This window comes from Rhinichthys klamathensis, unplaced genomic scaffold (genome assembly GCF_029890125.1).
Source record: "Rhinichthys klamathensis goyatoka isolate OS25496 unplaced genomic scaffold, OSU_Roscu_1.1 h1tg000092l_1, whole genome shotgun sequence".
NCBI lineage: Eukaryota > Metazoa > Chordata > Actinopteri > Cypriniformes > Leuciscidae > Rhinichthys > Rhinichthys klamathensis.
In genome coordinates, this window is record NW_026606631.1 from 465,718 (window position 1) to 490,970 (window position 25,253).

The following is a 25,253-nucleotide window of genomic DNA, read 5'->3' on the forward strand; positions in this document are numbered from 1 at the left end:
CATATAAGTCCACTGCATTCCAAACCACATACATGATGACTTCGTAGAGCATTTGTAAGGAAAATACCGACGGGCGAGACAGAACACTTCAAGTGTAACATCAAAGAAAGCGCGCGTCTCTCACAGCGTATCCTGTGCAATGAAGCCTGTGAATGTCCTTGTAATTCGCTTCAACCTTTCCGAACTTTATGAAAGATTATTTTACGGAAGGTTTGAGTGGTGTATGTGTGTGAGGAATTGGAAGCAAGCAGAATACGGGTGTTTCTAAAGCAAACTCAACGTCATCGCACATCTGGTTAAAAACTAAGCTCAGAATCGATTCTGGAATTCTCAGAATCGATTCAGAATCGTTGGAGAGAGAATCGCGATGCATCGATGGATCGATTTTTTTTCTCCCACCCCTAGTAGTTTAATGTAGTAATGTCACTGAAACTCATGCAGTACATGCAGTGAAAGTTATCTCTAGAAAACGGTGATGTCATGTACACTGCAGACTGTTGGTCTGGTTTCACCATAGACAGTAAAAGAAGGGTTTCACTCTCAACTTAAAGGTGCCCTATAATGTGAAATTGAATTTATTTTGGCATAGTTAAATAACAAGAGTTCAGTACATGGACATGACATACAGTGAGTCTCAAACACCTTCTTATTTAAATCTCGTTTTTGAAAAACACCCCTGAAAAATAGACGAATCTCCACATAACACCGACTGTGACGCAACAGTCGGGATCATTAATATGTACGCCTCCAAACATTTGCATATGCCAGCCCATGTTCAGTGCCAGGCGGAACTGCGCAGCCGAAGCATAGCAGTTGCTCGGTGTTTGTTTGGATGTACACATGAACACAAAGGTATTCTTTAGTTCCTTAATCCAAGCCTCTGAAGAAACAATGGTTTAATTTTATTTTCTCTGGAAATGCGCCGACACAACTTCCCAAAGTTGTGTATGGTCCAAACATTTCACCGACGACTGTTTCCTCAACTTGCGCCAATACAGAGCTTGCCTCGATGAACGTCTGAAAATAAATCGATCGAGCTACCAAGCAACAATTTCTGATGTGTAATTGTTCAAGTTCAGACAGGTAATCTTTCTCTCAAAATCGTTCAATACTGTTTATGCATAAGTCAAGCCAGTGACTAAAATATCAACTTCACATCGTTTCTTTTAGTAGGATGAAAAAACCTTATTTAAATTGTGAATAAATTATATACAGAAAGCGATCAAAGAACAATCCACACAGTGCTAGTTTATCTGGACAACTCATTATGTAATTAATGACACACATTACACTGCACAACGAAGCTCTTACTGTATGTACATTAGGCTTGGGCGGTATCCAAATTTTGATACCGTCAAACCTCCTCCCTATTTTACCGCGGTATACGGTATTACCGCGTGATAATTCAAAATTATGACATAAGGCTCAGAAGGCATCACCAAACTGTTGGTTTGAGCAGGGATGAGTCACAATTTTCGAATATTTGATTTTATTATAGAATATGGAATAGGTTGTGGGATTATTGTCTAAAAAAAATCCCCATGTTTTCCGTTCTGATGCGGTGGTGACACGTTCAACCAGAGGGTGGCGATGCCAATAATGCATCTAAAAGCTGTCAATCAACTCTCAGACAACAGGAGAAGATGCACATTGTCTCACACCAGAGTATGCGAGCGGAGTGGTAATATTTCCTCCAGAGCAGAGAGCGCATTTCTGAAGATCCCGCGCCGCGTGCTCAGTGCACTCAGCGTTGCGCGCTCAGAACGCCCGCAGTGACATGCTGGTTAGAAAACATGTGAAGTAGGGCTGCCCGTGCACGACTAAAGGTTTTTTTTCTAGTTGACTAGTAGTAGTTGATTTAAGCCATTAGTCTAATCACATATTTATATTGATTAAATTACTTAAATATATATAGGAGAGAATGCTAAACCATAATGAGCGTTTTCGTAATATATTGCCTATTCTGCATCTCAAAGCACGCATAAAGCTTGGCACAAAGAACCGGCAAAAGTAATTATAATGCATGAAACATTTGAATTGTTTATTAATGAAAAACTTTCTATGTCAGTGGCTGCACAGATAAAGTTTACGATGAAGACTCGCATCTTCGCAGTAGTGAACACGCATAGAGAGAAATGCACACTTCATATGAATTAGCCTACACAGAGAGCAGCCCATTTCTTTTAGTTTTTAATTGTTTTGTTTAAAAGTAGACATTTCAAGCTTACTATATATATACACTTCTCAGATATTTAAGGCATCTATCTTATAGCCTACGCTGAGTTTCGTTTTTTTAGGAGACGCGCTCCAGTTCACGCGCCGGTGCCTCCGTGTCCGGCTTATATTGTCTAATATATATGCTTTTATTTATTACTCCAGGCAATTCGTTGATGAAACATTGATTAAAATTAAGATACAATTTATACAAAACGAAATTCACTTTAAAGAAAGGCTTTCTACAAAACGAAAGCCTCTCACGGAGACTTCAGATGCCCCAACACCTGCAGTGAGACGACTCGACGCCGGCGAAATGTTATGCCCTAAATTAATACATGATGATTAACTAACTATATTCTTCTATGTACATTTCTGAAATGCACTTTCTGTAAAGCTGCTTTGAAACAATATGTATTGTGAAAAGCGCTATACAAATACATTTGAATTGAATTGAATTGAAAACAAAATGTAATAAGTGGTCAAAAATCATGTCTGACCCATTCCAAATGTTTTCCGATATTGGGCATCTTATCATCCTATCTTATTCATCTCATGCAGTTTCCTTTTCATATAATCAACATAGATGAAATAAAAAAATAACAACATTATATTATTAAACATAAATATGAAAAGAAATACGTTTTTTTTTTTACTTATAGCCTATTTAAGTGTCACACCGCTCCGCTGTATAGCTGTGTAGCCTACATGCATGTGTGTGTGCATATGGTGGAGGGGTGCGATTTTCGAATAATAATCAAATAATACCAGGCGATCTTCAAATATTATTTTTGCTTGAAATGCCCATCCCTGCCAAACTGCAGAAGTCGTGTTCTTCTTCGAGACCAGGTCACTCGGTGCGCAACTTGCCATCTTTCCCCCTCTCTCCCCCACTCTTTCTCCTCCACACTGTCACGTGATGACAACCACACATAAGCATTTTTAGCCATTAAATAAATTATATTTAATATTTAATCCTTGTCTTCTATATAAGTGCATTGGATTTTTTTTATGACGGTATGACGATATTGAAACTGATACCGTTGCTATTTTTAGATCCCGCGGTATACGATATTACCGTATTACCGCCCAAGCCTAATGTACATCGTGTTTGCATTGGTGAAAGCATTAGAGAGAGTGCAGAAACGTACTCGGTTACTAACGTAACCTCAGTTCTCTCTAGAGAGGGAACGAGTACTGCGTAATAGCTTACACTATGGGGAAAACCTCTTTTCCACGAGATATTGAAGCCAAAAATTATCCTTAATTTTTTATTAATGTAAAACGCTTTGCAGCAGCAAGCAAACATAGGCGAGACAGCTCGCGCGCCTATTGGCTGCTCTTGCGGCAAATGCAGCAGCCTATCGAGAGAGACTCTGCGTGACGTGATGACCAATGGGGGCAATTCGCGCCCATATCGTCATGTCCCGCCAGAAAGGGCGTGGTCTCGCCCTATAAATAAGCTCGGTAGGCTGGTACAAGCTGGTTTTCATCGCCGAAGCGAACCAGAGCGTATTCCAAGCACGGCAAGATACGCAGTACTCGTTCCCTCTCTAGAGAGAACCGAGGTTACGTTAGTAACCGAGTACGTTCACTTACGAGAGTATCTCTCGTACTGCGTAATAGCTTACGCTATGGGGAACACAATGCAACACGCCGTGCGTACAGGGATCCAACACCAAAGTCCCAGGGGCCGAAACCCGGAGCTCATATAGTGCATAATCACCATAAACTCACATAGAGTGGAGGAAGAGAGGCTGGAAGCGTCATTCCTTATAAAATAGCACCCAGAGGGGCTAATCATATGACAATTAAACGCGCAGCCAGGGTGAAAGCTTTCAGCCTGATCTGGGTGGCCATACGTGTGTCAACACTCATGGGGCTGCAGTAAACTCCGTATCTGGGCCGCACAGCAGGGCAGATAGCACTGAATTCTAGACCGCCAAAAGCTTAGCTTGTAAGGCGGGGACCTCCAGGTTATAGTATTTTATAAATGTAGACGGCGAGGCCCAGCCCGCAGCCGTACAAATATCTTGCAGGGTAATCCCACTAGACCATGCCCACGAAGAGGCCACGCCTCTCGTGGAGTGCGCTCTGACACCCAAGGGACACTGCAGGCCCTTAGAGGTGTAAGCCAGGGCTATGGCATCAACTATCCATCTGGATAGGCTCTGTTTTGATGCGGCAAGTCCCTTAGAACGTCCGCCAAACAAAACGAAAAGCTGCTCAGTCTGTCTAAAACCAGACGAGCGGGACACATAAGCTCTTAGTGCCCTGACGGGGCAAAGGAGACTCGCGTCCTTCTCCTCATTGAGAACCGGAAGGGCGGACAGGGAAATCACCTGGGCCCTGAACGGTGTGTTGAGGGATTTCGGCACGTACCCGTGCCTAGGTTTGAGTATGACCTTTGAGTCATTAGGCCCAAACTCCATACATGACGCGCTTACCGAAAGCGCTTGTAAGTCCCCTACGCGCTTCTCTGAAGCGAGAGCCATAAGAAACACCGTTTTGAAAGTTTCACCGTTTCATGTCTGACAAATGGATTGGCTCGAATGGGGCACCTTTCATGGCTTCCAACACTGTGGAAAGGTCCCACATCGGGACTGAAGGGGGCCTGGGAGGGTTCAATCTCCGAGCTCCCCTGAGGAAACGCACGACTAAGTCGTTCTTCCCCAGTGGCTGGCCAGACGCCGGTTTTGCAAACGTTGCTATGGCCGCCACGTATACTTTGAGCGTGGATGGGTTTCTGCCCTTATCCAGCAGCTCTTGAAGGAAGGAAAGCACTTCCGTAACCCCGCAGTCCTGAGCTTGACACCAAGCAGAGAACACAGACCATTTCGAGGAATAGAGCCGTTGAGTAGACAGAGCTCTAGCCTGCGTGATCGTGTTTAACACTCCCTCCGGGAGGTTAGCGGGTACCCGTTGATGGCCCATGCGTGCAGGGACCACAGATCCGGGCGAGGATGCCAAATCGAGCCCCCTGCCTGAGAGAGGAGGTCTCTCCTCAGTGGTACAGGCCACGGGGCAGTGCTGGCCAGCTGCATCAGGACTGGGAACCAGGTCTGGTTTGTCCAGAGCGGGGCCACGAGCAGCACTGGGCATCCGTTTTCCCTAATTCGTTCCAACACTTGAGGCAGGAGCGAGACAGGGGGAAAAGCATATAGGGGAACGTGGGGCCAGACAAGGGCCAGCACATCCCTGCTCTTCAAGCAGAAGTTCGGACACTGAGCGTTTTTCGTGGGACGCAAACAGGTCCACCTGCGCTCTGCCGAGCGTTTCCCACAGCAGTTGGATCATCTGCGGGTGCAGTGACCATTCCCCTGCTGGGACATTGTTTCTGGACAGTCTGTTTGGTCCCACATTCAGGTGACCAGGCACATGCGCTGCTCTCAGCGAGAGCAGGTTGTGCTGAGCCCAGACCAGAAGGCGTTCCGTCAACCTGTAAAGGTTTCGGGACCTGACGCCGCCCTGGCGATTTATGTGTGCCACCACTGACATTATGTCCGACCGGACCAGGACGTGGTGACCTTTTATCTGGGGACAGAAGCACCGTAGCGATTTGTCGACTGCTATCATTTCCAAGCAGTTTATGTGAAGGAGCTTTTCCCGTTCTGACCACAGGCCAGCGAACGGTCTGCCCTTGAGCAGCGCTCCCCATCCCAAAGTGGAGGCGTCCGTGGACACCACCTGCATGCTTGAGGCGGTCCCCAGACTCACACCTGACTGATACCTGTCGGTTACTTTCCAAGGTTTCAGAGCTGAAACGCACTTTAGATCGACCCTGAGGCGAAACAGACCAGCAGTCCGTGCCCGGGGCAGAACCCGCGCTTTCAGCCACATCTGCAGTGGGCGCATGCGAAGCAGGCCCAGCTGGAGTACAGAGGCTACTGAGGCCATCAGGCCCAGTATTTTTTGAAACCTCTTGAGCGGGACTATAGAGCCGTGGCGGAAGGAGTTCGCGACGCGCTGAATGTCTAGTCCGCGCTCCGGTGACAGGCGTGCTGTCATGGATAGCGAGTCCAGCACTGTTCCCAGAAAAGAAATTTTCTGACTGGGAGACAGCGAGCTTTTCGCCCAATTGACTGTGAGGCCCAGATTCTCGAGGTGTTCGAGTAATGTGGCCCTGTGTTCTATGAGGTCTGAGTGTGATCGAGCTAGAATCAGCCAATCGTCCAAGTAGTTCAAAACTCGCATGCCCTGAAGTCTCATGGGTGCGAGAGCCGCGTCCATGCACTTCGTGAATGTACGGGGTGCTAGGAACACGCCGAACGGCAGGACTGTGTATTGATATGCCTGGTCCTCGAAGGCGAATCTTAAGAATCGCCTGTGATGGGACGCTATTTGTATTCGGAAATAGGCGTCTTTCAGATCTATTGACATAAACCAGTCCTCTTGGCGAACTCGCGCAAGGATTTTCCTGGTTGTAAGCATTTTGAACTGGCGCATCAAGTGCTCTGTTCAGCTGTCGCAGATCTATAATGGGTCTGAGACCTCCATCTTTTTTCGGTACCAGAAAATATCTGCTGTATAGGCCCCCTTCGCTCTGAGCCTGAGATAAAGGTTCTATAGCACCTTTGCTCAGTAGTTTCGCTATCTCGGCTCGAAGTAGATGTGCTACTTCTGTTTTCACCGCGGATTTGACGCGCGCCGTGTAACGGCGGGGGCGTCGAGCGAACTGTAGCGAATAGCCTCTTTTTATAATGTTCAGCACCCAATATGTTACCCCAGGAAGCTGTGCCCACACTTTCGCGTGAATAGCTAGGGGTAGAATGAGATCTGGGCTCTGGCCGTGACATAGTGACGGCAAGGGAGCTCCGGCGTGCTGTAGCGCAGACACTGTGTTTACAGTTTGTGAGGCGGGGGGCGCGCCGATCGCGGCGGGCAGCCTGGCCGCGCTCAAATCCCTTATAGCAGTTTGCTGAGGGAGAGAGAGCGGGGCGAGCCCCGTGGGGCTCAACATGTCTGTGAGTGAATTTGGGCGCGGGACAGCGGGCACATTTACTGCACTGAAAACACCGTCGGCCTGAGCTGACTGAATGTGTGTTGGTTTCGTTTTTACAGAACCCGTGGGACATGTGGTGTGTAGTGTCTGTGGGCACTGAGACGTGGGCACATTCACTACGTTTAGTGCACAATCGACATGAGGCGATTTTGTTTGTGCGAGCCCTGCATTTTTGCGGGCTTTGTTTGTGTGTAGAAATGAGCACTGGGTTGTGGGCATTTTTATTACACTCATAACACCATCGGCTGTGGCCGGAACACCAGAAAATACACTGCTTATGTGATTTATCTGGGTCGCCGTGGAAACAGCATTTGTGTGCAGGCAAGCGGGCCGTGGCCCTGGCTTGCTTACTGCAAAATACACTGGAACAGTTGCATTTTCTGGAACTGAACGAGCGAAAAAATTTCGGTGGAAGTCTGGCCGCGGCGAGACTGAAACACCGTCGACTTCCTAGGAGGCTAGGAAGACTTGTGTTGGTTTCGTTTTACAGAAACCGTGGTAGTGTTTGTGGGCACTGGGTTGTGGGCACATTCACTACATTTAATGCACAATTGACATGCGTCGATTTCATTTGTGCGAGCCCTGTACCGTGGCTGGCTGTGTTTGTGTGTAGAAATGAACCCTGGGCTGTGGGCATTTTATTACACTCATAACACCATCGGCTGTGGCCGGAAAACCAGAAAATACAATGCTTATATGATTTTTCTGGGTCGCCGTGGAAATGGCATTTATGTGCAGGCAAGCGGGCCGTGGAACCGGCTTGTTTACTGCAAAATACACTGGAACAGTTGCATTTTCTGGAACTGAACGAGCGAAAAGTTTCGGTGGAAGTCTGGCCGCGGCGAGACTAAATTTCTATCTGCTGCGAGAGCCGGAATGGAACACGGGTCTCTCGCGCGAAGGCTTCGGGTTTCGCCACTGTGCCACAGGGGAGAACTACATTAGCGCAAGCAGATAAGAGAGCGTCATCACAGTTTTGTGTGTGTCGGCGTTTGTTTGCAGGTGTGCGTGTTATACAACAGGCTCATTGCTGCAATAATGACATTTTCAGCCGCTCAAACTAGGAGCTGAGAAATGGAGATTAGTCCGGCCTCGGCGGGACTAAAACACACTCTTTTCTCATTTTGCCGGTGACGCACGCCCATGGGGGGTGGGGTAGATTTCTTATAAGGTAAAGAAAGCTAGCCGCGGTTTTAGGGCTCGCGGTCTTGATGCTGGCCCGTTTCCCTGACGACTCGCGGACAGAAGGGGGGAGGTCCACAGAGCTCGCCCAGTCCTCACTGTCCGACGCCAGGATAGAGCAGCAGGTCTCCTCTACAGATGCAGCTATCTCGTCGTCATTAATGGCGGAAGCGGCGGCGCGCGGCGGCCGTTATCCGTCAGTGAGCGACTCGATTTGTTAATCTCGATAGCTGTAATAGTGAAAACGTATAATAACTGTGTAAGGCCTGCTAATTTGATCCAATGCCGGCATTCAAATTAGCGGTGAAGGTCTCAACGCGCGTTCCGTCTCTTCCAATGGCAGAGGGATTTATAATTAAATGCAATACTTTTTGTCTTATGTATTAACTCGTTTCATCTGACTCCATAGAATGAAAGTGTTTTAATGATATCTGTGCATCATTAAGTATACGTTAATGTTTGACTATTCGTTTTAACTCCAATGAAAATAAAGTCAAAGTCTGTTAGAATAATCAAATATAACAATTTATTATGTCAGGTAAATGTATTTTAACAATTCCATAATCAATTGAAAGATAATCAATGCAAATCATCAAATGTTTTAGGATTAGAGAAATAGATGCGAACCCAACATGAACTACATGAGCTAAACCTCACGGGCTGATCTGAAATACAGAAAAAGCCACGATCCCTTGCTGCCTTCCATTAAATAGCCAGACCTCATTTCATATGTAAACCTGTATTCACAGTGGAAATGTACTGTGTTCATCCCCCCAGACTTACTGGGGGCAGAAGTAAATTTACATGGTAACATTTGCTAACAGTGGAAATTAGCATTGAGTTCACACCTTGGGAGTAGGAGACCACATTCATTTGTGTGCCGGATATCCCTAAACTCTTAAAAAACCTTATTACCTTTTGTTTTATACTTTGGGAATGAGACATTTGTACCACTCATTCCTGAGACATTTCAAATGATACCAAACATAATGCTCAATGATAATCATTCACATCAAACCATATATATATTCTCATGTGAGTTTCAGCTGTTACTGGGTGAAATGTAAATCAGGTGAGACTGCGTGAGGGGGAGGTCGAATGCTATTTCAGCAAGTTCCTTTGTTTCAATAGACCATGTGGTCAAGACAGTGTCTCCAACCAGTTCTTACAAGGCCAAATGTTCATTTCCAGCTTCAACCAGTTTCCCAGTCTTACAGTTCCCTCCTTGACCCCGTGGGTCAAATTCGAATGAAAACTTACGGGGTCACGCGGTAAGACGTTTGTTGTAATCCTTGAGATGTAACTCAAAATTGTCTTTGCAATGTCAGCATCTGTAGAAGCTCAGAGGGCTGTGTTCACCTGCAGAACACCTGTTCTCACCAGGTGTATGTAGCATGAGTCCAGCAGGTGGATGAGGCGTTCAGGCTTTCTGCCAGTGATCCTGTGATGTGAGCAAAGTTCATAGAGTCAATCTGGACCTTTTGACTTGTTCAGTTGATGTGTCATTCCTTCATGGAGAAACTTCCGCTTCCCTGGCACCTTCCCCATAACGATAATCTGTCCCTTCTTGACCAATCCTGTCACCTCCCAACGGTGCGGCTGTCTGGACAGACCTCAGTGGATGAAGGTGTTCTCCTTGGCTTCACACTGCCTTGTGTGAGACACCTGAAAAGCATCTTAAATGTCCGCTTCACGATTGAACACATATGAACCTGAACTCGCGAAGAAATCCTTAGAAACGCATAATGCAACAAAACAAAATCATGTCATGTTCAATGTCAAATACCATGTTCTTGTCAGCAGGTGTGAATGGTACATTTGTCTCATATTAAATATCCAATTCTTAAATATATATATATTTTTGGTCTGAATTATACAAAGGAAATGCAGCAAGAGGTCAGTGTAATCAAAACAATCAAATAAATTCTTTGCATCAAGAAGTCATGTAATCACAATAATAATATTCAAAATTGAAAAAAATATGAAGAATCAGTGTTTGTTCAGGAATCTTCCAATGCAAGCCACTTATGCAAATCTAAGAAGTGACTTGGAACATGAATGGAGATTGTTCATCCCTTGTAACAGGTGTGAGATTGTGTGTTTGTGTGAGGGTGTGTGTGTGTGTGTGCATCTGTGTGTGAGTGTGATAGTTTGTGTGAGAGAAAGAGAGAGAGAGAGTGTGTGTGTGTGTGTGTGTGTGTGTGTTGTTGGCTAAGTCACAGTCAATGACAGGGTTGAATTGTAAATTCTGTAATTGTTTGAAGTGCTCACACTTCAGATCTATTTAGTTATGATGTTTCTGTTATTAGTGGTTGTTGAGAAATCAGGGGCCCTCTGACCTTCCAACCACCCTAATAACAATCAGAAAGTTTAAACATTCTTAAATTTAATAGCAGGTCTGCCTCTGCTTTAATTTTGTTTTTGCATCATTGATTTGTGACTGCAGCCATTCATATGTCTTTCCCATCCTATGTGTGTGAAGCTATCTGGATCTGTTAGTGTGAAGATGGACAATAGATCTTTAGTGAGGTTACACTTTTGGACTCTATGTCATCTTTATCTTCTCATGATGTGTAGTGTTCAGTCTGAATAGACTTGGATCTATTCCAGGTCATGATGCTGTGAGGGTGTAGTGATGGAGGAGTGTGTTCAGTGTTCATGTCTAGGAGATGGGTGGAATCGACTGGATAGCAATTGTGTTGCAAATTTTAGTTCCAGTTCTAAACTGGGAGGCCATGCTAATGTAGTGATGTGCTATTGTGAGATGTAAATGGCCTTTGAAGTGTCTTTTCACCCATCTCCCGAATCTCAGGTTATGTTCTAACAATCGTGAGGTCCGGCCGTCCTGGCATCCGTCCCCTGAGGAATTGCAGAAGTAACCTGACAGAAACAAGTGCAGAGAGAACCACAGTTAATTCTGATGTTTTCAACAGTTTCAAATTCAGACATGTGGGATTCTTTTGCTTGCTCCAATTATCATGTCCATTGCAATTTTAATTCCAGCTGTCACATGAAACCGAGTTTCATTGACCAGGTCTGAATTATTGCTGTTGTTTCAGTGCAGTGTGCGACACCTTAAAGCTGCAAGGCTGTGGTCTGTCTGATGTTTAGTTCACACCTTCCTTCTAAATTTGCTTCCTTGATCAGTTGGCTATTACCTGTGCCACACTTCTGGGAGTGTTTTTTAAAGGCAAAAATTAAAACACACCTCCGCCCTTTTGGCACTGGATAGCAGGTCAACGAAATCGAACTGTACGGATTAATGTCACACTTCTCCAATTAATGCCTGCTTGGCGATTACAATATTTTCTGGTCTCTGACGAGTCTCTGTTTGTTCTCGTCTCAATACCTTTGAGGGAAAAATGTGACAGATTCAATGAATTTTGATGTTAAACTATTGAGCCATTTGCTATTGGGCTGCTACCCGACTAGCAAATGACGCTAATAGCTGAAGGCCTTGAGTGACCAAAGTTGTTAGCTCAGTGAGGGTTTTAGGTGCATTTGAGCTTTGGTCACTTGCAGAGCGCTGGTTTGTGTCATCAGAGTGTGGCTGTCTGCGTTTTTTGAAATAGGGTGGAGGTCTGCCTCTGCCCAATGACCAGCACTTCTCCTCTGTATGGCCTGTTTTGTGACAGGAATTACAGAGTCTGCTCAGTTTTTCACCGTGCGGCTTTCTGAATTCTCCTGCAAATGGAGGATTTTCATGACATTCTAACACAGCTACCTCACCATGCATCTGTTTTCGTGACTCAATTCTTGTTGCCCAGCTAACAATACCTTCGAATGTATTTTTTGCTGGAGAAGCACCATACATGAGCGATTGTTGTACACGCGGTCCTGCATTTGTAAGTAGTAAGTCAAGGAGAGTTACATTGTTGTGGTTAACACCTTCAATTCCAGAATACTCCTCAAACAGTTCAAACATTTTTTCTGCATATGTCTCGAACGATTCTTCAGTACTCTGTTTCCGATTGAAAATCAATTCCCATCCAACAGGACTACAACCGCGCAGATCGCGAAGACATCGTTTTAGTCTATTAAAGATTTCACCCTCAGGCTCATCTTGATACACTGACTGCACAATGTTGCCTGTCATCAAAGCCTGTGGTATCTTATAGTTCAGAACCTCTGGAATTGAGCTGATAACAATTTGCCAAATATCTTTTGGTTCAAGCTGAAATGCATGTTTTAGACTAACAATGCGTCTCCACCATGGTTCGAATGGCTCTTTCAAGGGCAATGGTCCGATCTCTGCTTTAAACAAGCTACATTCAGTTACCGTTAGAGGACGCCGAATGGTTGACTCTGTGCCATTTGGGTGCCGTATCACCTTAAAGGCTGAAACAGGCACTCTGTTCAAAACTCTATCACATGCTTCACCTGTCTGAAAAGATACAGGATTGTTAGGGCAGGCGGGCTCATTTAAGAAGTGCACATTTTTAGTCCCATCGCTGTTGAGGTTTTTGGGAGACATGGACTTTTTAGCATTTAGTTTAGTCTTAAGATCTGCGATGGTGTATTTATGATTTTTACACTTTTCAGTCAGGGCTAACTGCTCAGCTAGTAATTTATCTAGCTGTGTTTGAAGATCTTGAATCTTTGCCTCAGACATTTTTGCCTCTGCATTTTTAGAATGCACTTCTTCACATTTAACATCCATAAGCGAAGATAGAAATGTTGTTGACTTATCTAGCCGTTTATAACTTATGAAGTTTAAAGCCTCAATTATTTCACCATGTTTTGATTTCTTCTGTTTACTACCCACGGTTTTCCACCAAGTGACAATTTCATTGTCAATAGCGTCCACGTTAAGACCTTTTTTACTGAGTTTGTACAGTGTAGGCTCGACCTTTTCGGCCCACAATGTAAACAGGGCAGGATCATTATACATGTTCCAATTTATATTTGGGGAAATTTCGTTCCCTGAAGCTTTGAATATGAAAAGGTTTTTTGTTTCAGGATTAATGAGACGCGCGTTTGTGGTTTCTGACTCTCAAATTCATTGTGCATCACATTATAACCACATTCAGCATAGAGACACACGCGTTTAATTCAGTTCACACAGGATACGCGGCCTAGAATACAACATCAACAGCCTTTACCTAAGTGTTCCAAATACACAAACAGTAAAGCAATCCTGTGTTTAAAGAATAAACTTACAATTAGCCTATGTGCACATATGGTGGCACAAACAACTATCAAGTGTGTTCTAGGAGTGCATTACAATGTTTAGAGCACAACTCCAAATTTGAAAATACAAATTATTGCATTATTGCCTTTTAATCCCATCTGTGTTAAAGTGGAAGCTTTCAAATGCAATATAGAGTTTGTCAAGATTAGTTTAGGTTTAGTATAGAATATTATTCGATGTGGCTTTTGTGCCCACCGGTGGGCTGGTCACACAAAGAGTTAAGCGTTTTTTTAATGCAGCATGGCTTTAGCATTAGCTTAGTTTTTAAGTAGCATGGGCAATACTAGCATTTAGCTTAGCTTCGTTTTGGAAGCAGCATGGACAATAACATTTAGCTTAGCCTTGAGATCCGATTTTAGCCTGTAAATAATATCATCCTGTTTTTCCAAATTTAGCTTTTTATAAACAATGCATCGATCTGCCTTTTTATTTTAAAAAAAATCACGTGTTCTCCGATTTCTCCGTTTACAAACTTAGATTTTTCTTTCTGTTGTTTGCCGATTCTCTTCATGTGTTGCTAGTTCGTTTCAACAAAGCCAATACCACAATGGCGACAAACATGCGGCTGATTTGAAAACTTTTAGGCTGTTTTACAGCTCCTCATCAAGTAACGTTACACGAAAAACATTTGGAAGATCTTATTCCGATTTTAGGTTTCGTTTTTTGTTGCTTAGGCAAACAAGGATATCTTTAATCTATTAACAAGGGGTTTCATTCTTCATCTGCGCTGTCGCTTATCACGTCCTCACGTATTTCAGTTCTGGACTAAACAAAGGGATTTCCTATAGCTACCCATAACAATGCAAACAACATTTTCATCAACACTTCTCAAGAGGGAAGAAAAAATGACTTACCACTGCGGCAGAAGAAAGTGAAGATGTTCAAACCTCATGTTGATTTAAAAATCCCCATACTTTGCTGGAAAAGACGTTGCTCGCGAATTCATCTGTTGCGATCACGTCCCGGGGGTCACCAATTTGTAAGGCCTGCTAATTTGATCCAATGCCGGCATTCAAATTAGCGGTGAAGGTCTCAACGCGCGTTCCGTCTCTTCCAATGGCAGAGGGATTTATAATTAAATGCAATACTTTTTGTCTTATGTATTAACTCGTTTCATCTGACTCCATAGAATGAAAGTGTTTTAATGATATCTGTGCATCATTAAGTATACGTTAATGTTTGACTATTCGTTTTAACTCCAATGAAAATAAAGTCAAAGTCTGTTAGAATAATCAAATATAACAATTTATTATGTCAGGTAAATGTATTTTAACAATTCCATAATCAATTGAAAGATAATCAATGCAAATCATCAAATGTTTTAGGATTAGAGAAATAGATGCGAACCCAACATGAACTACATGAGCTAAACCTCACGGGCTGATCTGAAATACAGAAAAAGCCACGATCCCTTGCTGCCTTCCATTAAATAGCCAGACCTCATTTCATATGTAAACCTGTATTCACAGTGGAAATGTACTGTGTTCATCCCCCCAGACTTACTGGGGGCAGAAGTAAATTTACATGGTAACATTTGCTAACAGTGGAAATTAGCATTGAGTTCACACCTTGGGAGTAGGAGACCACATTCATTTGTGTGCCGGATATCCCTAAACTCTTAAAAAACCTTATTACCTTTTGTTTTATACTTTGGGAATGAGACATTTGTACCACTCATTCCTGAGACATTTCAAATGATACCAAACATAATGCTCAATGATAATCATTCACATCAAACCATATATATATTCTCATGTGAGTTTCAGCTGTTACTGGGTGAAATGTAAATCAGGTGAGACTGCGTGAGGGGGAGGTCGAATGCTATTTCAGCAAGTTCCTTTGTTTCAATAGACCATGTGGTCAAGACAGTGTCTCCAACCAGTTCTTACAAGGCCAAATGTTCATTTCCAGCTTCAACCAGTTTCCCAGTCTTACAACTGTAATAAAAGTATTCGAGAGAGTTTCACACTGAATCCCACAGCAGACACACCCCTTCAAACAGAGGCTAAAATCAGGCAAAAAAAAAAAAAAGCCTTTTATTTCTAAATTATGACTATTTTTGATCTAAAAAAATACTAACATTATAAGGGCAACCCAGGAAACATAAAATAATAAAATAACCCCATTCTAGGGCACCTTTAAGTCTATCGAACCCTGGTGCGTTTGCGTGCATCTTACGTCATCGCAAACGTGCACGGCGCATGATAGAAAACAACGCGGGTCAATATATTGTTTTTTTATTAATTCTGTGCTATTATGCGCAGCTGAGTGAACAATACAGGTTTACTGTGCGTGTGTCACATGAGGTGGCCTTCTGCTGCTTGCAAACGGACTCTTTTGAGGAGACAGTGGATTTCCAAATTTGGTGCCCTGATTCCACGCGCTATGCGCGAATACACTGCAGGCTCACTCTCGCACTCCTCGCAAACAGTTATTCACATTAGCATGTAGGTTGTATGAGAAAATGAATCCACGCAGATTATAAGAGCAAATCAGTCATTTTAAAACTTTCTGTGAGACGTAATTTTACAAACAGCGTAAGTGATTAAGTGGTGCTGCCTCTTTTCTCTCTTTTTCTCTTTCAAATGTGCTAAACATCACCACATTGCATCTGCAGGATGGTGGAGATACCAGGACATTTGACCCACTTAAACAATCTCAATTATGTTTATCATTTGCTCGTCTTTTTAAGTCTTACCAATTTAAACATTCGAGTGATTTTAAACTATTCAGGACTTAGCGCACATACACACAGTAAAGCCTCCAGCCCTCCACACAGACGAGTAACAAAACTGGGCACATTTTCACGGATTATAGCGCTTTAATGGTCAGAAACACACAAAATTATGTCAATTCCGGTCTTGGTGAGTATCCTCGTAAACACAGTTGGTTATGTCTTAAAGGGGACATATCATAAAAATCGTACTTTTTCTGTGTTAAAGTGCTAGAACCGGGGCCCTGGTAGGGCTGAGTATCACCAACAATGTCACGATACGATAGGCATCGCGATACTAAAGCCACGATGCGTATCACAATATGGATCAATTTGGAATTTAAATTTCTTTTGAGCAGAGTTTAGTAACCGTAATATCCGTTTATTGAATAACCAGTATTATAACAGTTGTGATAACTGAAAAACTTTAGTTTTGTCATTTAAAAAACAACGATTTAAATGAAATAAAAAAATTTCACAAAAAGCTTAGAATGGCTCTGCCTTCTGCTTTTAAAGTCTCTGCCTCAATAACTGCAATACCACTTATAGTGTCAATTATAGTGAGTCTGAAGCGTGTCAACAATGCTCAATGACTAAACAAAACTGAAAACATATTCCATAAAAGCAAAAACTGTAACAACTTAAATGTAACTTAGTTTTCTCAAACTCTTTTAAACGCCTAGTATTTAACAACTTGGTCTTAAGTGTTGGAATGTGCACCAAACAAAGTCATTTCTTCACATTACGTTGAAATAATTTAAAAATGTTATGCAGAACCAACAATTGATCTACATGCTCAGGGTTAAGAGCAGTCCTCTTTGCTGTAATTATATCTCCAGCAGTGGAGAACACCCTCTCTGCTGCTACACTTGTGCCAGGGATGCAGAGGTTTACATCCTGCCAAGTTTGATACTAAAGGAAAAACAGACTGGTGCTCCTTCCACCAGATGAGTGGATCCTCTGTAAGAGGTAATGGCTCTGTGTCTCTGTATTTCCTGACTTCAATCTCTGGCCCCGTCCACACTACTGCGTTTTCGTTTAAAAACGGAGAATTAAAACGAATACGATCTCCGTCCACACCAGCGTTTTATCTGCGTATTAGAATTGATCTCCGTCCACATTAAAACGCCTGAAAACGCGGATCACGTGACCATTCACCAACACTGGGCATGCGCGTGCCGGTGTAAACAGGAAACGGATTGACGTGATGGGTGGCTGACGAATCAGGGAAGGATACGTCATGACTGATGACACCCAATCATAGAGCCGAGCGTGAGCCTCTGCGTCATCGTTTCTAAAGTCCTCCGTTTTGTCCCGTCTTCACTAAAACGCCCTCCGGAGATTCAAAACGCAAAACGGAGCTGCAGCGTTTCTAAACTTCTCCGTTTTAGGTCTTCGTTTTTTCCGTTTTAGTCTGGACGGGAGGTGCAAACGTAGCAAAAGGTCTCCGTTTTTAAAGGGACACTTCACCCATTTGCATTAAGCTTTCCATTGTTAGAAACCCAGTCATACTATTGAATGGTCATGCAACACTCTCTCATTTTCCCCTGAGACGAGAGAAATCCACTATCTTTTTCACTTCCTCCTACAATGACGCAAAAATCGTCATTTTACGTCATTGTAGGAGGAAGTGTAAGAGGGGGGGATTTCTGTAAAGACTACAAGCACTAGTTCCCACCCTTTCAAACCCGCCCATAGGGGGTTGGACCTAATGCGCTAACAGAGCTATCACAGATCAGTGGGTGGGACTTCACTTGCAGATACTGAAATCAATATCAGCCATCTTGTTTATAAGCTAAGCTAACAAGCGCTGTGGAGATAGGAAGTTACGACAATGACGGAAGAAACTAAACATGATATGGAAGAAGAGGATTTTGAAATTCTGCTGCTCGAATCCGATGTTCGTGGCTATTTTTACGAGCCGCAATATAGTGAAGAGCAGCTGAGGCTGATGGAGGAACAGGAGGCGGCTGCTGCAGCCGAGTCAGAAGACCTGCCTGTCGCGGACGAGGAGCCCGGACTGGCTCGAGCTGGGCGGACTGCTGGTGCCTGTGCTCTCGCTGTGCGCTACGGACACAGATAGAGTCCGTCTGCTGCAGAGAATTTCAACGATGGCAATTTCTCCTGGACGAAATCTCTGAATCAGACGAGCACACAGACGTTTGTGTTGTGATGTGAACCATCCTAGTTTCGCACCGCATATGTTCTGACTGGAACATCCAGGTATCATGCAATAATTCACCATATGGAAAGAAATGCAAACGAGGAGTAATTCGCTAATGAGTTTGCCAATGTAACGGTTCGTTGTTGTGGGAAGGAGGAGGCGGAAACCGGCGAACATTTAAACATTTTAATAGTAAAATAAACAAATACAAAACAAAAGTATGAGCCAGCTGGCCGCCACACACAACAGAAACAAAACATAACATAAAATCAGGCCTGTTCCTTTTATGCCTCCGCTCCTCCGTGAGAGATATGAGACCGCTGCGTCTCACAGGTGTCATTCATTATCACTCACGCCACCGGCCTCGCGCCGTCCTCTTACGTCCCTCGCCCTCGTCCTGCTCGCCACAGCCAACTAACTAGACATTTTGTGTAAAATGAATTTCAAACTCTTTTGGCAGCTAGCTTTGTAGACGGAAGAGTGATTTCTTTTCTCTGATGTTGGCGCTGTTCTGGATTAGTGGGAGTGGCTTGCGGAGCTGTGCAATGTGGTGCATTGTGGGAGTTGTTGTCTTACATACAAATGCGCCCAAAAGCTATTTTCTGTCTTTTCTCGGTCAAGAGGGCACCAAATTCAAAATTTCTTTTACATTTCGACTACATATATGACCCACTTTCAATAAAGATTAATGTTGAAATGGGTGAAGTGAACCTTTAAACGAAAACGCAGTAGTGTGGACGGGGCCTCTGCCTGATTATACAGTGTCAGAGGTGATTGTTGTGTTTTGGAAGAGGAAAATGCATCTCCAAATAAGTCCTGAAGAGCACAACCTTGGCACTTTCACTTTAGCACTTTCTCTGGCAGGGTGGCGACAGATCTGTCTCAGCATTCTTTCTCTTCTGATCTGCTTCATTTTCTGGTTCTGAAATAATCATAACATGACATCATTAATATCTTTTAATTGATACATAATACAATAATTAATAAATATATGTAATATCTTTTACAGAATTCATGTAGCCTATATTTTGTAGACAACATTAATAACGTATGTTCTAGAACATATTGAGTTGATATCCAAAGAAATCTTTTTTACAGATAGCAAAAAAACACAGGCAGTATAAAAACTAATCTATCAAATTAAGTGAGAATACATTATTATAATATAACTAGCTGATATAATTAACATGAACTAACTTAGTTTTCTTACAGTCAACTCACCATTGCAAGTGAAATCTGTGAGACCTCCATTGCCATTTTGGTGTAGACCTCCTGTCTGTTCATAAGTACTGGATCTTTGTCTTTTATTCCCCATTCGTGCATCACATCATTTAGCAAATCTGCCATGTTTGCTCCGGTGTGATTGTCAAACATCACTCTAGTCTGCAGAATGCGCGAGACAAGTTCCCATTGTGAACATATGTAGTGGCAGGTTATCGTAACATACGATTGGGTTGCTCTCGAAGTCCAAGCATCGCAGAAACTCTCTGTGCAGAAGAGAGTGACAGCAGAACGTCTCGCTTAACTTGTGTAGTGTGGCTCACACTCATGAAGCAATTGTCCGAGGCCGTTATTCTCGACAACGCTGTATGGCTATAAATCCTGACATATGAAGGGCATTCATGCATTTGTAATCTTTTGAGAGCGCTGAGATGTGGGTGGGAGTTTTGGTATGAAAGCATCAGGTAACGTTGGCTGCTTTTGAGATGACAGGTGTGTGCTACTGCCTCCTGCGACCGGGGCTGGCTGATCTGGATGGTCTTGCCATATGCAGAGAGAGGTTTGTTGTGTTGCCGGAGTACTTGACTTTTTGACGTTTTGCAGGTCTTGCATATCACATGTCTAATGTCTAACTCTCTGGTTTAGTGTAAAACCTCAAAATTCTCCCATATTTTTTATTTGAATTTTGTCGGTGGTGGCAAAATTCTCTTATCCAATTTGAATGTCACGCTGCTGCTCGCGTTGCTAAAATTGGTGGCAATTGGCTATAGAGCTGGGTTTCGATTCAAATTTCAAGAATCGATTCGATTCCGATTCTCAAGATCTTGAATCGATTATCATTATTCGATTCGATCCGATCCGATCTGATTTTCGAGATTTAGAAATTTGTTTTTTTGTTTTTTTTTCCAGTGAATTACAGGACTGTAGTTATGCAACATATTGATACTATTAGGCTATTATAGACATTTAACTGCTTGTTTTGAACTTCATGCATGTGTATTGAATGTTAAACAAGTTCATAATGATAACAAACAAGACTGTTTATCGTGGTGATGTGTAGCCTACAGAGGCTTCGCACAGAGAGTGAATGAGAGAGATCGGCAGAGCGCGTGCGGTTACCTGCGTCTGTCTCTGAAGTCATATGTATTCGTGAAAAAGGTTGCCGTGTCAAAGGAAAGCGAAATATTTGTCGTATCATCCTTTTAACGTTCACGTCACGGGTATTTACCATAAATGCGCGTCAGCAGCAGCGCTGGTCAGCATTCCACAGCGCGAGGAAGCCGCGGGGAAATAAAATCAGCGAGTCACGCATTGAATCAATGCCATATTGGTCTCTAATAAGTGAAGCATCAGCTTCAGCGTTACCCATGCGACGCATTGCTGCTCAGCTGAGCCTTGAAAAGTGGAACTCAAAGTTAAAAAATAATTAACAGCTTGTTTCATTACATCTCTTTTAATGAATCAGCTTTTTTGAACGTGTTCGTTGAATGAACGAATGACTCACTCAAAGCCCGTTGTTGTAACAGTGTGCGCGCTGAGTGAAAGCCTTTCAATGCGCATACAGGGATCTCCAGTCGCGGCAAGTTAAAGTTCACGGGGGAAATGTAAGCCTATTATTAAATCGATTTTCTGAGTTACGGATCGATCTTTAGAAATTAATATGAAAATCGATTCAGAATTGGTGAATCGATTTTTTCAACACAGCCCTAATTGGCTACATTCAAAACCACGACCGAATCGATACGACAGCTTCTGTATCGATACGCGCATCGTCAGGAGTTCACGACGAGTTCGATATTCTGAGCACAGCCATAAGTGCATCTACCAACACAGAAAACTTGGAAAAAGGACAACCCAGTTGTTTTGCTAAGACTTTCTCTGTAAGCATGTGAAAAAACAAGCCGCTCAGATTTCGCTCACCTAGTGACGTAGGAAGGGGATCTTATTATAATATTACCGCCCCTTAATCTGCACATTTCCACCGCGGTGCCGCCATTTAGAGGAGAGGAAGAGTTGTTGTCGCTGTTTTTTAATGTTCAACTAAAACAGTGCTGAAAAATTAAAAAACTGTACTGAACCATAAAAATATGCTAAATTAAATAAATATATAAATATGAATATATTAAAATGAGAAGTTCTACAGAAAGTAATTTCAATTACTAACATATTTAAACACATTAAAATATTACAGTTCAATTGTTTCTTCATAGGTAACGCTTTGCAAATCCCATTTGTAAACAAGGATGTATTAGCTAGCTTACATGAACTATATGGATTATGCAATATACATTTTTACAGTATTATTCATATTTGAGCAATACAATTGTACCTTGATTATTCATGTTAATTCATAGTGCATTAACTAAGGTTAACGAATAAAATAAACATTAAAACTTAATTTAAAAATGTATTAGTAATCATTGAAATAACAATGAACAATACTTCTACAGCATCTATTAACCTTAGTTAATGTTATGGAATCTTATTGTAAAGTATTGCCATTTCATTTAAATCCAAACAGTCATGCTTAAAGATGGCCATCTTTAAATGTCTACACAAAGGCCAGAGCATTGAAATAACAAATGTATCCATCCACCTTATTCCTGACGACCTTACTGCGTTTTGAATTATGGGTGGCACTTCCGGTTTGGGGAACTTCCATTCAAAAAGGCTGAAACGAATCATTTCAAATCATAAGGTTGTCCTACAAATAAAGCTGATCCGTCAGTTTGACTGGATGAGCTGTCAATTTTCCTTCATGATTTATTTTTAGACATCATGAGAATAACGTTTTACTTGGTATTTTAACGTGACATGTTATAACAAGAATATCTATGGCAAGAGCTCTTTTCAGTCGCTGCTTTCTTTTCCTCGTGATGATTTTTATTTTTTCCTTTGCAATCCGCTGTAAAAGTATGAAAAAAGTACAACATATACGGCACATTTGTGGTCTGTTCTCCCGAATTTAATTTACGATAATAACTCACTGGAATGCACGAAGAATCTCTCGTTATTCTCCTTAAATCCTCACGTATCTTTCCAGGTTTGTTTTCACAGGTAAATGCAATTTATAATCTGTCAAAATGACGGAAATCACTTTGATATAGTGTCACATAATGCTGAAGTTAATGAACATTTTTGATAAGGCTTGTTATACAATAGGTTGCCTACTACAGTGATATTTAACCAAAGACTCGCGCGTTTGGGGCTATTTTTGGTCTGTTGATTATTTTAAACTTTTAAATTTCATTTTAATGTTCGATGGTTGAAGGGTGAGTCGATTAATGTCATCTCATTGTGACACTTTTTTAACGTATTGCGTTCATAGAGCGAGCCTTTCACTGATTGTTTACAGCTTAACGGAAGTTACACCCATAATTCGCGCAAAGCGTCATGGGGCGTAGGAATAAGGTGGATATGATAATATATAGTCTTGCACTTTATTTGTTTCTATTATTATAGAACACTTGATGATTATCTAATCAAACAAAATGTATTGTAGTGATGATAAAAAAAGATCTGAAATCGAATGCATTTCTGATTTGTTTGTTTCTGTCAGCTTCATGAACATCAATTTGCTTTCTTACGTCAATAGCTTTAAATATGCAACTTCACTGGCTAATGAATGCATAAAAGTGACCTGCTGGATATAAACTACTGCAAATAGATGGTAACAATCGTGAAATTAAACATTTGGGTTGGATTCCATTTTACATTTTAAATAACTTACCTTTTTAAATGTTGTTTATTTCTGCACTCATTGTCCAGTACCTTTTAATTGAATTTGAACATCTTTATATGCGTGACCATATACTTTAATGTTTGTACACTGTAATTTCATGTCGCCTTACACCTTCCGCCTTATCTTGGCCAACTTGTTCTCAACCGATTAACCTGGTTAAATAAAGGTGAAATAAATGTGTTTTTTTTTTTTGCTTTTGACACATGATGCTCGCATTCAGTGTAGGCAAACGTCAGCCGTTAAACGACTGAATGCCTGAATGCCTAAACGAATCCAATCAAGAGCTTGTGAATTGCAAACTGTGAAATCTGTGTCGATACCCAGCCCTAGTCTTTGTTTTATTACAATATTCAACCGCTGCCAAAAACACGTTGTAAATAGAAAACGGACACAATGGGAGTAGATGTAAATAGTGTTGTAATTTATAATTTGAATTAATCACTTCAGCATTAATTGTAATCTGATATTTTTCAACTGATTGTGCAGCCCTATATTGTAATGATGTAAAGGATATTATATGCATTATATGCGTGTTTTCTACCCTGATGTAACGCTATTCTAACAATGTTACATTGTTAAATGAATTGGTGCACGTTTATGAAAATGAAATTATCTCTACAGGGGGGATGTACAGTATCTCTACATTTATTTTATACAGTCCCAATATCACTGACTTCCTCTGTTAAAATAAATAAATGTGTTTTTCCTTTAGTATTTACTCATTAGGATGTCTCCTGTCTTCCAGGTCCACTTCAGGTGACACTGTTCAGTTTGTTGAGCAGTCGCTGGACACTAATCTTCTGAATAATGCTGTCCGCTTGCGTATCCCACACTGCCTCTTGCTGCCTGGAGGAGTTTATATACAAGAGACCCTTAACAACGTCCTCATTCTGATTGTCACCAGCCAATCAGTCCATCGCCTGGTTCTGCCGCACCCCTCTCGCATGTACCACAGTGTAAGTGACAGGATCTTTACTCTGCTTTCACTGCTACTAAATCAACATGTTTTTTCCCCTGCAGATGCAGCTAAATTGAGCTTAGCTTGTCCAGCATGTCCAGTATTGCTGTTATCGATGTTCCTTTTTCAATTTATGAGGATACAATTCGTAATTATTAGCGTTCCAACAAGTCCTGGACAACCTGTAATTGTGCAGTGCAGTTTTCCAGCCATAGAATAAGTCAGGGGTCTTCCATGTTTATCAGGGCAAGGACCCCTTAGGGGCCGGGCCGTTCACATATCGCGTCGTTTGCATGTAATGTAGGCACACGGCTCGTTTTTATTTATTTCTCATCTCCATAAATATATCTAGTAGTAAAGCTAATGCAAGGGCTAGAAATCAATTAATCCTTTGCTGATACTTCCTCATCATCATGGAGAGCGCAGTTCATGGTCGCATAGCAACGACAGCGCTTGTGAGAAGAGAAAGCGGCGCGCTTTCCGCGCGTTTTTATACACTATATGTGAACGGCCCCTTAGCCGATAGAGACATGGAGCAGAGACCTCCGATACAAATTGTATCAAACAGAGCTACATGTTAAAGGGTCATAAAACCCTAAAATATTTCTTGAGATGTTAAGATATATAGATATACATCAATGAAAACTACAAAAACACTCATGTTTATTATTTAGAGAAAAGTGGCTTCTTTTTCTGAGCCATTTCATTCTTCCGGTTTAAAAAGCAAAGTTGATCGTCTGTATTCATGAGAATAAACTTAATTTAATGCAATCACTGCGAGGTATTATGCATGAGATCGCATTACAGCAGAGAATGCAAATGTCACACAAGACCGGTACAGTTAGGGATGTCAGTTTACACAAATT

General features: G+C 42.2%; 1 protein-coding gene across 2 annotated transcripts in view; it reads left to right on the forward strand.

The window, feature by feature from the left end:
• The window catches only part of nup160 (nucleoporin 160), a 154,566-nt gene that overhangs the window by 13,362 nt on the left and 115,951 nt on the right, over positions 1-25,253 (forward strand). For both annotated transcript variants that reach the window (XM_056252058.1, XM_056252059.1), the window contains exon 3: positions 24,175-24,385. In XM_056252058.1, coding sequence (XP_056108033.1) covers positions 24,175-24,385 — 211 coding nt within the window. The remainder of the gene's footprint in view (positions 1-24,174; positions 24,386-25,253) is intronic.